The sequence below is a fragment of the Drosophila novamexicana genome, unplaced genomic scaffold, assembly GCF_003285875.2.
Source record: "Drosophila novamexicana strain 15010-1031.04,08,12 unplaced genomic scaffold, DnovRS2.1 tig00000434-arrow-pilon, whole genome shotgun sequence".
NCBI lineage: Eukaryota > Metazoa > Arthropoda > Insecta > Diptera > Drosophilidae > Drosophila > Drosophila novamexicana.
The window spans coordinates 2,327,987-2,343,005 of NW_020824802.1; the positions used below are offsets into that span (position 1 = coordinate 2,327,987).

At 37.3% G+C, this 15,019-nt stretch overlaps 1 protein-coding gene across 1 annotated transcript in view; it reads right to left on the minus strand.

Moving 5' to 3' along the window:
- LOC115760380 (hemicentin-1) overlaps window positions 1–15,019 on the minus strand; it is a 697,894-nt gene that overhangs the window by 638,630 nt on the left and 44,245 nt on the right. Inside the window, exon 3 of the mRNA XM_030701676.1 lies at window positions 9,237–9,366. Within this exon, the coding sequence (XP_030557536.1) occupies window positions 9,237–9,366 (130 nt within the window). The remainder of the gene's footprint in view (window positions 1–9,236; window positions 9,367–15,019) is intronic.

Sequence of the window (15,019 nt, forward strand, 5' to 3'; positions counted from 1 at the left end):
TCCATCTTTCTGTTGCACGCAGCACATATGTAAAAAAAAACCGAATCGGACCACTATATCATATAGCTGCCATAGGAACGATCGGTCGAAAATTAAGTTGAATGAAAAAACATTTTTTTTTTTGTCAAGATATCTTGACCAAACTCTTCATTTATTGGTTTTAATATACTCCTCATATATAGGCTAAATCCTATTAAGAGCGGACCACTATATCATATAGCTGCCATAGAAACGATCGGTCGAAAGTTAAGTTGATGTATGGAACATTTTTTGTTTTTCATGATATCTTGACCAAACTCGGCATTTATTAGGTTTACTATGCTCCCCACATATAAGCAATAAATTATCAACATCGGATCATTATATAGCTGCGAAAGGAACGATCGGTCGAAAATTAAGTTGTTGTATGAAAAACATTTTTGTTTACAAAGATATCTTGAGCACACCCGGCATTTATTAGGTTTACAATGCTCCTTATATATATGAAAAATCCTATTAAGATCGGTCCACTATATGATATACCTGCCATAGAAACGAACGGTCGAAAATTAAGTTGTTGTTTAAAAAAACATTTTGTTCATCAAGATATCTTGACATATATCGGCATTTATTAGTTTTCACAATGCTCCTTATAAAATTTAATAAACGTTTTAAGATCGGTACTCCATATCATATAGCTGCCATAGGAACGATCGGTCAAAATTAAGTTGTTATTTGAAAAACATCTTTGTTTACCAAGATATCTTGACCACACTCGGTATTTATTAGGTTTACAATGCTTCTTATATATATGAAAAATACTATTAAGATCGGTCCACTATATGATATACCTGCCATAGGAACGAACGGTCGGAAATTAAGTTGTTGTTTAAAAAAACATTTTGTTCATCAAGATATCTTGACATATATCGGCATTTATTAGTTTTCACAATGCTCCTTATAAAATTTAATAAACGTTTTAAGATCGGTACTCCATATCATATAGCTGCCATAGGAACGATCGGTCAAAATTAAGTTGTTATTTGAAAAACATTTTTGTTTACAAAGATATCTTGACCACACTCGGTATTTATTAGGTTTACAATGCTCCTTATATATATGAAAAATACTATTAAGATCGGTCCACTATATGATATACCTGCCATAGGAACGATCGGTCAAAAATTAAGTTATTGTATGAAAAAACATTTTGTTCATCAAGATATCTTGACATAACTCGGCATTTATTAGTTTTCACAATGCTCCTCATAAAATTGAAAAAACGTTTTAAGATCGGTACTCCATATCATATAGCTGCCATTGAAACGATCGGTCAAAATTAAGTTTTTATATGAAAAGCATTTTTGTGTACAAAGATATCTTGCCCAACTCGGTTTATTAGGTATTTTTTGTTATTAAGATTCTTGACCGAACTTGACATTTAATAGTTCTACAACGCTCCTCATATAAATGCAAAATCCTATTAAAATCGGATCACTATATCATATAGCTGCCGTAGAAACGATCATTCGAAAATTAACTTGATGGCAAACTTTTTTGTCATTCAGGATATTTTTATTTCCTTCATTTTTGCAAAATCTTATTAACATCGGACTATCATATATCTGCCATAGGAACGATCGTTCGAAAACTAGGTTTTTGATTAATAACCTTTATTTTTTATTAAAGTAATATTCCCCGTGCTCTTAAGATACGCTTAATGAAATGAGCATTATGAAAAGGTTGGTTCTGCAAGGGTATTAGATCTGCGACGTGCCGAAGATAGCCTTCCTTTCTCGTCTTGAATTTACTGCATGGAACTTGTTGTTATATTGTTTTGTCAATATTTGTACATGGTATATTAGTGTTTCTACTTTTATAGGTATGCCTTTATTAATTCACTTATGTGACTTGCCTCGAGTTCGAGCTCTACTCAGGAAACCATTTTTTATACCCTGAACCCATTAAAAATGGGTATAAGGATATATTATATTTGTGCAAAATCCAAATGTATGTAACAGGCAGAAGGAAGCATCTCCGACCCCATAAAGTATATATATTCTGGATCTGCACCAATAGCCGAGTCGATGTAGCCATGTCCGTCCGTCTGTCCGTCCATCTGTCCATCCGTCCGTCCATCCGTCCGTCCGTCCGTCCGTAAGTATGAACCCAAGGATCTCAGAACCTATAATCGCTAGAGGCTTGAAATTTTAGATGTAGATGCTCCTAGTGCCTGCGCAGATCGAGTTTGTTTCCATAATCGATAACTTACTCCGTTTCCAAGCAGTCGATAAAAATCCATATCGATATCCTGTTTTTTGGAACATATTGGTAAATAATAAGAGCTAGAGTCACCAAACTTGACATATAGCTTCTAAAATAGAATATATACATACATATGCATTTGATGTTGAAGTGGAGGGTTCAGGGTATCCCCTAGTCGGGAGCTCCCGACCAGAATCTATTACTTGGTTTGATAGTTTAAGACGTTTTTAACCATTTTATTGGATCATCCTACAAATTGACCAACTTCTCTGTAAGTTTTTTCGTCCAATATCAATTTTTTGATAAGATCGCGCTTTTCTGCAGTGCAGTGCTTTCCACGTTCCACTATAATGATTATTATTAACGTTTATGATACAAAATATGATATCTTAGTCAAAACTAACAGATACGACAGTGATTATGATTAACAAACTTGTAATATTTTCTAGATTTTCTTAATGATCTATAACTTATATAATTAATTATTATAAATTACATATGCGGCTGATTTTTCAACCCTTGACTCGTTTGAGCCCATTTTAATTTAAATTTTGAAAATTGTTGCAAATTGTGAATGAATTTTATACATTCATATATTACATGGTATAAATTTGATTTTGTAATACTTATAATATTTGATATGGAAACTATTCCATTTAAAATAATTTTTTTTTTTCTCTTTTTATTATACCCTGAACCCATTGAAAATGGGTGTATGTAGCAAAATGCAAATGTATGTAACAGGCAGAAGGAAGCATCTCCGACCCCATAAAGAATATATATTCTTGATCAGCATCAACAGCCGAGTCGATCTAGCCATGTCCGTCTGTCTGTCCATCCGTCCGTCCGTCTGTCCGTCCGTATGTATGCACGCAAGGATCTCAGAAGTTATAAGAGCTAGAGACTTGAAATTTTAAATGTAGGTGGTCCTAGTTGAGTTTGTTTCCTATAATCGATAACTTACTACGTTTCCAAGCAATTGATAAAAATCGATATCGACATCCTTTTTTTTGAGCAAATTGGGTAATTAATAAGAGCTAGAGTCACCAAACATGATATGTTTCTTCTAGAATATTACATATATGTCAAGTATCTTTAATTTTATACCTATCGCCACCCAATTTTTATTGCCAACCAATTTAAGCCACAATTTAAATGCAATTGACTTTTTCAGAATACACAAATATTCTATGGTATAATAAGATATACTGTAGAAAATTTCATAAAGATCGGTTAAGAAAAAACCAAAGTTGTATGTAACTGCGCAATTGAATGGGGCAGCAGCTTTGAGAATTTCTGTATACATGTACACACACATTCATGCGCGTCTGCTTCGCATTCTAACTGCATGGTAATTTCTGTAATGCTATTTTAGTTCTTTTTTTATCATAAGCACTTAATTATTGGTGTGACTGTTGAGTAGAGACATAGCAGGTGGTGCGGTCTGTCGCGAGTTCGAGCCCTACCGGGTAAATGTATTATAATTTTTTTTTTTTTGCTGGTTTGGCTGTTTAGTAAAGTCGACAACAAGTAATGCGGTCAGTTGCGAGCTCGTACCCTGTCAAGGGAACTTTTTTTTAAAATTTATTTGGTGTTGCAATAAGAGGGTTCAGGGTATTCCTTATTCGGGAGCTCCCGACTAGAACCTCTTTCTTGTTTATATTATATTTAGGCAGGAGAGCTTTGTTTTTGTGTCAATGATAATTCCCTACTTCGATCAACGCAGTGATCTCCTCTCTAATGTGTCGTATAACTTTTTAGGTTGTACTCTGCCTTGACGCACACAACATAGTGGGCGTAATCACAATGTTATACAAAACTTCAAAATATCTTAATTATTGCTGGTATCGTCTTATTCCTCTTTAACTTATTTGGCTGCCTTGGAGCGGTCAGCGTTGCCGGTGCAGGTCATCGCACAGGCGGGGGTGTACAATGGTCCAGCGCAGTCGTCAGGACAACTTTTCGTCATCATTGGTAGCGGCTTTTCTTCTGTTGGTTTATAAGGTTTTAATAAATTTCTTATTGGGTGAGGAGCAGGTCTATCGACTTGTGCTTTGTGCTTGCGCTCTTCCGCCCCTCAGAAGTCTAACTTAACGGCTAGTTTCTTGGCGTTTCTTTATGCGCAGCCGTGTGCCACCATGATTTCTTGGTTTTTTGTTTTTTCTCAACTTCATTGTTCGCCGTTTGGCTAGTTGTTGGCGCGCCCTGTACTCATCAAGAGTGATGCGTAAGGACATAATTTGCACTCAAGCCACACCATACTCACTCAGAAATTTATGCTTGTATTATGTTCCGCCGCTGTTGTTGTAGTTTTTATCGTGCTGCGTTATTTCCCCACGTTGCGTGACACTTGTCACGGTCACCATGTAATGTTTATTACGTTGTCGTTGTCAATATATTTCATTATTATAAATGCAAAGTTATTAGGTTGCCGTTGTAGTATTTATAGAAAAAAAAAACTGAACGACAGGGCTGGTTCGCTTGTTTAATGAGAATCAATTTATTAAAAGTTAAGGGCATATGCTTAGCCTATGGATACATATATGTACTTAAGATGTTATTGGTTAACAGCGACAAAGAGAGAGGGAGAGAGAGAACGGGTGTACTCATACACTCTCGGAGCGGCTAAAATGCAAGATCAGCGGTTATCCGTGGCTTATTAAACTTTAAGCATTGTTTAATGTTAATGATATATCTGAGAAAACTAAACTTAGAAAAATAACGAAGTAAGCTTATTTTAAAGTGTCCTTGTGGACCACCCTCTCTTTAATAAAAACAGATATTCCTAGGTTTGTCTGTACTTTCCCTTCTGTGCACAAGGCTGTTAACTTGTTTTATAGCCTTTAATTGCTTTCGGCAAAAACCTTTTCTCTAAATTTATTCACCGTGTTTTATATAATACCATTAAACAATATACAATTTAGTTGTCGAAAGATAGCAATGTGTTGCATTCTGGACATCTCGTTTTACACACTCCTTTAGTGAACCGAGGACATTCTCTTTACAGGTATAGCATATTTTGTGGCGCGCTTTTTGGCCAAACAGAGTGAAGGTTAGTTTTAACGGACATCATGCCCTTTTCAAAATTTTCTAGTTTCTAAAATAGCCTTGGGGTTTTTTCGGAGGGCTCAATGGTATACGAGAGAGACATTGCACTCCGAATGGTAGCCGCGGCAGACTCCGCAGCAGCTTGCAGCGCATTTAAATCTTGTCGTGACGACACATCTTCCAAAAAATTTTCACCCAGCCAACTGCCTCTTGATTAAGGGCAGGCGGGAGCGTCCCCTAAAAAATTGAAACAATCAGTCTCGCTATCGAACTGCATTCCGTCCTTTATAAGTATCAGCATTTGCATTTGGCCTCTCTCCGTACTTATCGTATTGTTTAACCTTTGGCGTCTCTGACAGGTCATTCTTTCGGAGTTATTTGACCTTGCGGCTTATCAGACGGAACGACGTTGGTCTTCTATAGTCAGTTTCTTACCTTGCCGTAGACTGGTACACGTCCATTGGCTGTGGAACCTGTGGTTGCAACTGATTACTATCAGGACCTTGCTCTTTGCTACCTTGGGTATTATTTCTCGAGCTACGAGGATATTTTTATTTATCGCCACCTTGGCGCTGACCACACGTCTGTTGCCGGCCGGCCTCGACTTTCTAAAGCATTTCTTCGCGGAGCTTTGGGTAGACCACAGAGTTTGCGATTCTCGAGAGAAAACGAGCGAAAAAATAAAATCTGGCATAATTCTTGAAATGGAAACGAATGTGCTTTACAAAATTTGATCTCGAACTGCTGCTGTGGCTACGCTCAATATATGCCGGCACATAAATAAAAACGCAGATATAAAAAGAACAGGTAAAATGTGTAAAACCACTAAAGTCGCCTTCGTTTTTGTTCGGGTTCATTAAACGGCATCGCTGCTTTTTTTATTCCCTCGCACTGCTGGAAACTGCTTTGGCTTACTCTCAGTGCACTTTCAATTTGTGAATTTACCGTTGTACTGTCTGCGTGTGTATTTGTGCGCACAAGCAAAAATGTCCACAAATTCATTTTTTCTCAAAAGTCGGTGGCTTTCTTCCCTTCTGAAGGGACGAGTAATATAAACAAATGAAAGGGTTTGCCACGTCGTTGCGAAATTCTTGCATTTTAGCTCGTTATCGTTGGTATTTGAAATTTTAGATGTAGGTGGTCCTAGTGCCTGCGCAGATCGAGTTTGTTTCCTATAATCGATAACTTACTACGTTTCCAAGCAATTGATAAAAATCGATATCGACATCCTTTTTTTTTTTGAGCAAATTGGGTAATTAATAAGAGCTAGAGTCAAACATGATATGTTTCTTCTAGAATATTACATATATGTCAAGTATCTTTAATTTTATACCTATCGCCACCCAATTTTTATTGCCAACCAATTTAAGCCACAATTTAAATGCAATTGACTTTTTCAGAATACACAAATATTCTATGGTACAATAAAATATACTGTAGAAAATTTCATAAGGATCGGTTAAGAAAAAACCAAAGTTATATGTAACTGCGAAATTGAATGGGGCAGCAGCTTTAAGAATTTCTGTATACATGTACACACACACATTCATGCGCGTCTGCTTCGCATTATAACAGCATGGTAATTTTTCTGTAATGCTATTTTGGTTTATACTGGCAAAAATGCAAGCCCCAGACATGAGAGGAACATTTCATCCTTGTAAATCACTTTCCGCCAGAAATATTTACAAGCAACCGATAGGGACCTGTTTCCCTCATTGCCTAATTTGTTGATGGTCTACATAAAATGTCCTTACGTCAGGTTAATCGGGTGTGTAATTCATAAAATAGGTCTCTTGATATGATCTTCTTGTTGGAGGACTGACCCACTTACACTTCCTGAAGACCCTTTTTATCCAACTCTGGATATGGTCATTGATCTACCAGCTCGAGTGTCTGTCAAGGAATCGGAATTAGCTGATCGTGTCCGTTGTTTTCATAAGGCTGATTATCATAAACTAAATGACCTAATTTTGCACGTCAACTAGTCCCTACTGTACAATTGTGCAGACATTGATTGCCATTAAGCTATTTTATGATACCTTGTACTCGATCTTCGAAATATGCGTCCCTCTTGATCACCAAGCGAGGTATGCTGGGCCTCTCTGGATCTCAAGAGGACTAATGAGATTAAAAAGGGTGAAGTTTAAGAAATCATTATGATTGATAGGAAATTCCATATGCTATAAAGATTACCTTCGCCGTTGTCGCCTTTAGTTTGCACATAATCCTAAGACATTTTTTAACTTTGACAACTCTAAACTTTAGACATCTTTTTTGCCATCTTCAGTTAAGTTGCTTTCAAACTGCATCTTTAATCTTTTTATTACTGAAAGTTCGCTTCTCAGCTAGCTCAACACAATCAAGCCTGTGCTGCAGCATTATGTAAACCTATCTTAAATTTTTTGAATTGTCTGTAAGCACTTCATATTTTCTGACCATTTGGAAAGAATCGTTTATTATCTACAACTGCAATGTCTATGTATCTCTTTAATGTCACCTTCCCAGCAAGGGTTCGTGAAGGGAAGATCTACAACCACTAACCTTCATTAACTTATTTTGCTAGCAGTTAATGGGCTTTAGAAAAGAAGGTAGACTGATATCATCTATAATGATATCAGTAAGGCTTTCGACTCCGTTAATCACTCCTTAATGATTCATTAATTATGCCTTCTCGGCTTCCCAGTCAATCTTTTGAACTCGATCTCAGAGTGTTTACGTTACAGAAACCAAAAGGTTATATTCAGAAATTTTTTTTTCTAAATGTTATTCAGGTGACTTCCGGTGTTCCTCAAGGTAGTCATCTTTGCCCGCTACTCTTTACTCTCTTCATTAATTACCTTCCCTCGCCTTGCATCATGTTATCTTTCACAAAGCGTTATTGATGGCTTTCAATATTGGTTTTAAGTTAACCTGTTAAATTCAAAATTTGTATAGAACCCTTCCTCAAATGGTTTCTAACATCCTTGATTGCTTACCGTTTGAGCGTGTCAACAGTCCCTGTAAGTTAATGATCTAGGTGCCTTTCTTGATCACTAACTTAAATTCGATTCTCATGTTACGACCGTGGTCAATAAGGCCATCATTTTTTTGGTTTCATCAAGCGAATGTCAAAGGAGTTTGACGATCCGTACACGAAAAAGACCCTTTATATATATTCGGTATAACCCATACTAGAGTATGCCTCATGTATCTGGTCGCCACAATATTCTATTCATCAAGACAGAATTTAATCTATTCAGAAACAATTCTTGTTGTTTGCTCTAGATACCGCAGTCTTTCTACCTAAGCCCATCTAACTCCTGACAGTAATGAGCTTAATCCATACTTTTTACTAAACAGGTTTCATCGCCGTTCCTTAAAAACGGTAATGAGCTCTGCGATAATAAGTTTTTTTATTTTAAATTCGCAGGCACACCTGTGAAAAAAAACCAGATGTTAAGATATTAGGAGAATGCTCACCACAGTCAAATTTTTGTTACTTATCTGGTGCCCCAATTGTATCCAAAAAATTTGGGTTGGTAACAGATAAAAAAAAATAATTTTGTTACTTAGTGTTTTTAGTGCATGTTATTTGTGGACATTTGTTCATATTAAGTATATGTATTATATGTATATTATATGTTAATTTGTATATTTGTATTGTGGGATGGATCAGCCAAGCTGCTGTAGAAATAACGCTAATACAGAAGTTACAGAATTTAAAAAAATGCGTCTTGCTGGTCATAGTGGTTACACTATGACTGCATGGAACTACTGGAAACTTTACTTTAGTGCTATCCAAAAGGTCCAGCGAAAGGAAACATTTTAAAAAAGTGCGTATCCGCATAAGGTCATTCTTAACTTATATATTTCAATATATATATATATCCATACATATTTTTTATCCGACGTTTAGAATCGATATTCTTTTCAGACTTACATGACTACAACAACCATATATTCACCTGTATATTGGAGTAGCTTTGTCATCTCGGTACCACAGAACTAATATAGCTTCATCACCGTCGTTAGTTGTTACATTACATGGAAGGTAAACATTTTCTCCAATCAAGGAGTCTATCGTCTGAATGAAGGCTAGAATTTGTAAAATATTACAATTTAATTAAAATGAAGGAATAATTCATGCAGCTTTCTTAGTCTGAGTTATTTTAATAAATTAATAAAACGGTTAATTCTATTTATACTCTGAACCCATTAAAATGGGTAAAAAGGGTATAATAATTTTGTGCAAATGTCTGTCAGTCCGTCCGTATGTATGAGCGCAAGGATCTCAGAACTTATAAGAGCTGAAGACTTGAAATTTCGAAAGTAGGTCAATATTAGGTGGATAGGTAGCCCCATTTTGCAAGTAATCGATACAAATCGATATCAAAATCATGTTTTTGAGCAAATTTCTTTGACATGTAGCTAACATAATATTATATATACATATATATATATCAAGTAGTACTACCACCGCAGAGCTATAAATCAAATTAATAACCCAACTTGTATTGCCCACCAATTTCAGCCACAATTTAAATACAATTCACTTTTTGAGAATACACAAATATTCTATTGTACAATAAGATAGACTGTGGATAGTTACATTAGGATCGGTTAAGAAACACACCGAAATTATGTGGTTTGACTGCCCACGTGTTTGCAGCAGATAGCGCAAATTCCAAAAATATATGTATACATGTAAACACACATCCATGATTGTCTGCTTCAAATTCTATAAATAGCATTGCAATGACGATTGTTTTCTGTGCTGCTCTTTTAACTTGTTTTTTATACCCTGAACCCATTAAAAATGGGTATAAGGGTATATTGTATTTGTGCAAAATTCAAATGTATGTAACAGGCAGAAGGAAGCATCTCCGACCCCATAAAGTATATATATTCTGGATCAGCATCAATAGCCGAGTCGATCTAGCCATGTCCGTCTGTCTGTCCGTCCGTCCGTCCGTATGTATGAACCAAAGGATCTCAGAACCTGAAATTTAAGATGTAGATGCTCCTAGCTCCCGCGCAGATCGAGTTTGTTTCCGATAATCGATAACTTACTCCGTTTCCAAGCAATCGATAAAAATCTATATCGATATCCTGTTTTTTGGGCAATTTCGGTAAATAATAAGAGCTAGAGTCACCAACTAATATAATATATATATATATATATATATATATATATATATATATATATATATATATATATATATTTTATGTTGGAAGAAGAGGGTTCAGGGTATCCCCTAGTTGGGAGCTCCAGACTAGAACCTCTTACTTGTTTTTTTACTTATGCTCAATTATTGTTGGGGCTGTTGAGTAGTGGCAGTGGCAAGTGGTGCGGTCTGTCGCAAGCTCAAGTCCTACCGGGGAAACTAAATTTTTTTTTTAGCTGGTGTGACTATTGAGTAGAGTCGGCAGCAAGTCAGTTGCGACTTCGAACGCTGCCAAGGGAACTTTTTTTTTAAATTTATTTTTATTACTTCAAACGAGCGCATTGCGCGAGCATTTGGTGTTGGAATAAGAGGGTTCAGGGTATTCCCTAGTCGGGAGCTCCTGACTAGAACCTTTTACTGTTTGTTATTATACCCTTGCAGGGGGTGTTACAATTTTGTTCTGAAATGTGTAACGCGAAAGAGACATCTCCGACCCTATAAAGTATATATGTATATTCTTGATCAGCATCAACAGCCGAGTCGATATAGCCATGTCCGTCTGTCTGTTTTTATGCAAACTAGACATATGTCAAAACCAGCTGGATCGGACTAGCTGCCTTAGGAACGATCGGTCGAAAATTAAGTTGTTGAATGAAAAAACATTTTGTTTTTCAAGATATCTTGACCAAACTCGGCCTTTATTAGTTTTAATATGCTCCTCATATATATGCAAAATACTATTAAGATCGGACCACTATATGATATAGCTGCCATAGGAATGATCGGTAGAAAATTAAGTTTTTGTATGAAAGACATTTTGTTTTTAAGAGATATCTTGACCAAACTCGGCACTTATTAGCTTTACTATGCTCCTCATATATATGAAAAATTCTATTAAGATCGGGAAACTATATCATATAGCTGCCATAGGATCGATCGGTCGAAAATTAAGTTGTTCTATGAAAAAAAAGTGCTTTATCAACATATTTTGAGCAAACTCGGCATTTATTAGTTTTACTATGCTCCTCATATTAGCTAACACATAAGAATGTAGCTTCATATTTAGATCATAAGAACACACTTTTGTTTATAAGAACGCAAGAATGTTACAGTGCACTTTGCTTACATTGCGTTATTCTGCTGACGCATGAGTTCAGTGCCCAGCCACTGCGGCCAGCAGCGGTAACCTGACACTTGCTTATGTCGCAAGCGTCGGTGTTGGCGTATGCTGATTCGGCTTGTCGGATATAGCAGCTGAGACTTATGCGCCAAGCCTTTGGGTTCAGATCCAATTCAATGTTTCAATTCTAATTTAGTTTTGTATCCAACTATGTAAGAACAACTTCTTCAAATATACTGCTCCGGCAGTTGCGGTCATCAATCCGTTATACTAATTATTTCATTGCTGAGCCACAAGGCCATTGATTTGTAAAGCAGTTGCTTTCCGAACATAATCTACAAGGGGTTGACAATCGGCCGTAGACGCGTACGAGCTGTTCAAACCATTTAATGGCAGCTGCATTCGTTACCAAGCGATGGCAATCATCAGAAATAAAATTAGGGGCGCAGCTAGGGCAGTGCTAGTGTCTCACAATACAGTCCTTAATTTTGACGCAATCATAGCTAGGCTAGATTGCTCATATGCAGATAAAACTTCGCTACGCCTTTTGAGGCAAAACCTCGAGATGGTTAGGCAAGGTGAACTAAGCCTCATGGAATATTATGATGAGGACTAGTTACAAATAAAATCGTAGAGTCACATGAGGCGGAGTACGCGACATTGCTCAACTGTGAAGTCAGAGCAGATGCACTCCAAACCATTTTTTCTGGACTGAAATAGTCCCTTAAGGTCATTGTTCTTCCGGCACAGCCGAAAAGCGTCTGCATTGGCACTAGCCAGAGAAGCAGAATCGAGCAAAGAACGCAATATGTTTTCGGCATCCTACGCCAAAGCCATGGCAGAGAGAGAACAGGCGAGGGAAGATAATAGAAATCGACCGCACGCGAAACAAGGCAAAAACAATAGAGATGATCATGGCGGTAAGAGGAACCCATATTTTGTTAAAAGGCAGCAGGGCGATAACAGCCCCCAAGATAAGAACAAAAAAGAAAGCCAAGGGCAAGCTCCAGAGCCAATGGAAGTTGACTCATCTTCTAAATGTAGGCAAGCCACCCATTTTCCAAAGCCCCAAACTAGTGGTGAACACGCCCAAAAAAGGCCAAACACGTCAGATAGCGTAACAGGACCAAGGCGGCAGCGACTGAAAAACGTTGTTCAGCGCGCCACAGATTCTCAATCGAAATCGAAGACGACAGCGAGTCATGCGACAACGACTCATTGCATTTCTTAGGGAACGCTCCCGGCTGCCATACATCAAGCGACAGCTGGGTGGGAAAATATAAGAATATTAACGGCAAAGAATTACATTAAGCCCGTAAAGGAGCTAGAAGAAGTAATTCCTGTCGAAAGCCCTTTCACGGTAAGCTCGATACACGGTTCGAGCAAAGTAACCAGTAAGTGTCTTAAAAACATTTTTGGCCAAGTCTCCCCATTCTTCGTGCTAGACACACTCATTTGATGCCATTATAGGATTCGCCTTGTTAACACAAGCACACGTAGCGTTGAACTTACGTAACAACACTATTAATTACAAATACAAATCCTAGCAGTTGCAGTATCATTACTGTGACAGTATAAAATTCACAGATGTGGATGACATAATAGTGCCTGCATCCGTCAAAAAGGAATTCAAAACCATGATTTTGAAAAGAATAAACGTGTTTTCGACCTCCTACGAGGCGTTGCTATTCAATACCTCTGTCATTGCTACAATCCGCACTGTAGACAACGAGCCAGTCTACATAAAATTATACCCTTACCCAATGGGAGTTTCAGATTTCGTAAATAACGAAATCAAGCAGTTACTTAAAGATGGCATCATTAGACCATCAAAGTCCCCATACAACAGCCCAGCATGGGTTGTTGACAAAAAAGGCCTTGACAGCAATGGCAGCAAAAATAAACGATTAGTGATCGACTTTAGGATCTATAGCCGATCGATACCCTGTGCCGAATATTCCAATGATTCTAGCAAATCTAGGAAAATCAAAATCTTTTACGACTCTAGATTTAAAATCGGGGTATCACCAAATTTATCTAGCGGAACAAGACTGTGAGAAAACGTCATTCGCAGTGACGGCGGCAAATATGAGTTTTTCCGTCTGCCTTTTGGCTTGAAAAACGCAGGAAGCATTTTTCAAATAGCCATCGATGACATCCTGAGGGAAAAATATGTTACGTTTATGTGGATGATGTAATAATCTCTTCTAAAAACGAAACTGACCATGTGCTACATATTGACCAAGTTCTTTAAAGAGAACGTGGAAATCTTAGGCTTTGTGGTGACCCAAAACGGGGCAAAAACTGACCATGAAATGGTCAGGGCGATACAAGAGCATACAAGAGCCATACCAGTTACTACAGGAGGTTTATTAAGGACTTCGCAGAAATAGCAAGGCCTCTAACCAATATTCTCAAATGGCTCGGTGAGCAAGCATATATCCAAAAAGGTCACGATTGAATTTGACGAAACTCAAGTTAATGCTTTCGAAAGACTGAGGAATATCCTGGGATCAGAAGATGTCATACTTATGTACCTAGACTTCAAAAAGCCCTTTGGCCTAACTACTGGTGCCTCAATGGTTGGCATCGAATCCAAAAATCAAACGATGGAAGGCATTCATCGATGAACACAACGCAAAAGTGTTCTACAAACCAGGCAAAGAAAATTACGAGGCGGATGCCCTGTCTCGTTAAAATGTAAACGCCTTACAATACGATATACAGTCAGACGCTGCAACGATTCACAGCGAAATGTCTTTGACCTACACGATCGAAACGATTGAAAAGCCTTTAAACTGTTTTTGAATAATCGATTTGCTCTTGAAGAAGCGAAATTCCTATTGAAACGAGTTATCATACTCTTTGGTCAAAAAATACGCCACCTTATAAACTTCAGAGACAAAAACATTCTATTCGAAACAATCAGGCTACTCATCAACACAGACGCGGTAAACGCAATATAGTAGCCAGTATACAACATGATTTGGTGCTAAATTTTCCGGCAACCAAATTATGGCACTGCAAAAATATAGTGGTCGACATTACAGATAAAAATGAACAAATCGAAATTGTCACCACCGAATATAATCGCGCGCACAGAGCCGCCCAGGAAAATACTAAACAAATCCTTCGCGATTCTAATTTTCCACAAATGACGAAGTTGGCCAACGAAGTAGTAACAAATTTCAAAATATGCACTAAGCCAACGTACGATAGGCAACCCAAAAAACAAATACTTAGTGAGACACCAATTTCATCATACGCTGGAGAAATAATCCATATTGGTATCTTTTCAACTGACAAAAAATATTTCTTATTTGCATTGACAAATTGTCGAAATTCGCCGTAGTACAACCACTTGCATCTCGCACAATACTGGATGTAAAACTGTCCAGCTGTTGAATTTATTTCCACTGACTAAGACAATTTATTGCGATAACGAAACTTCTTTTAATTCAGA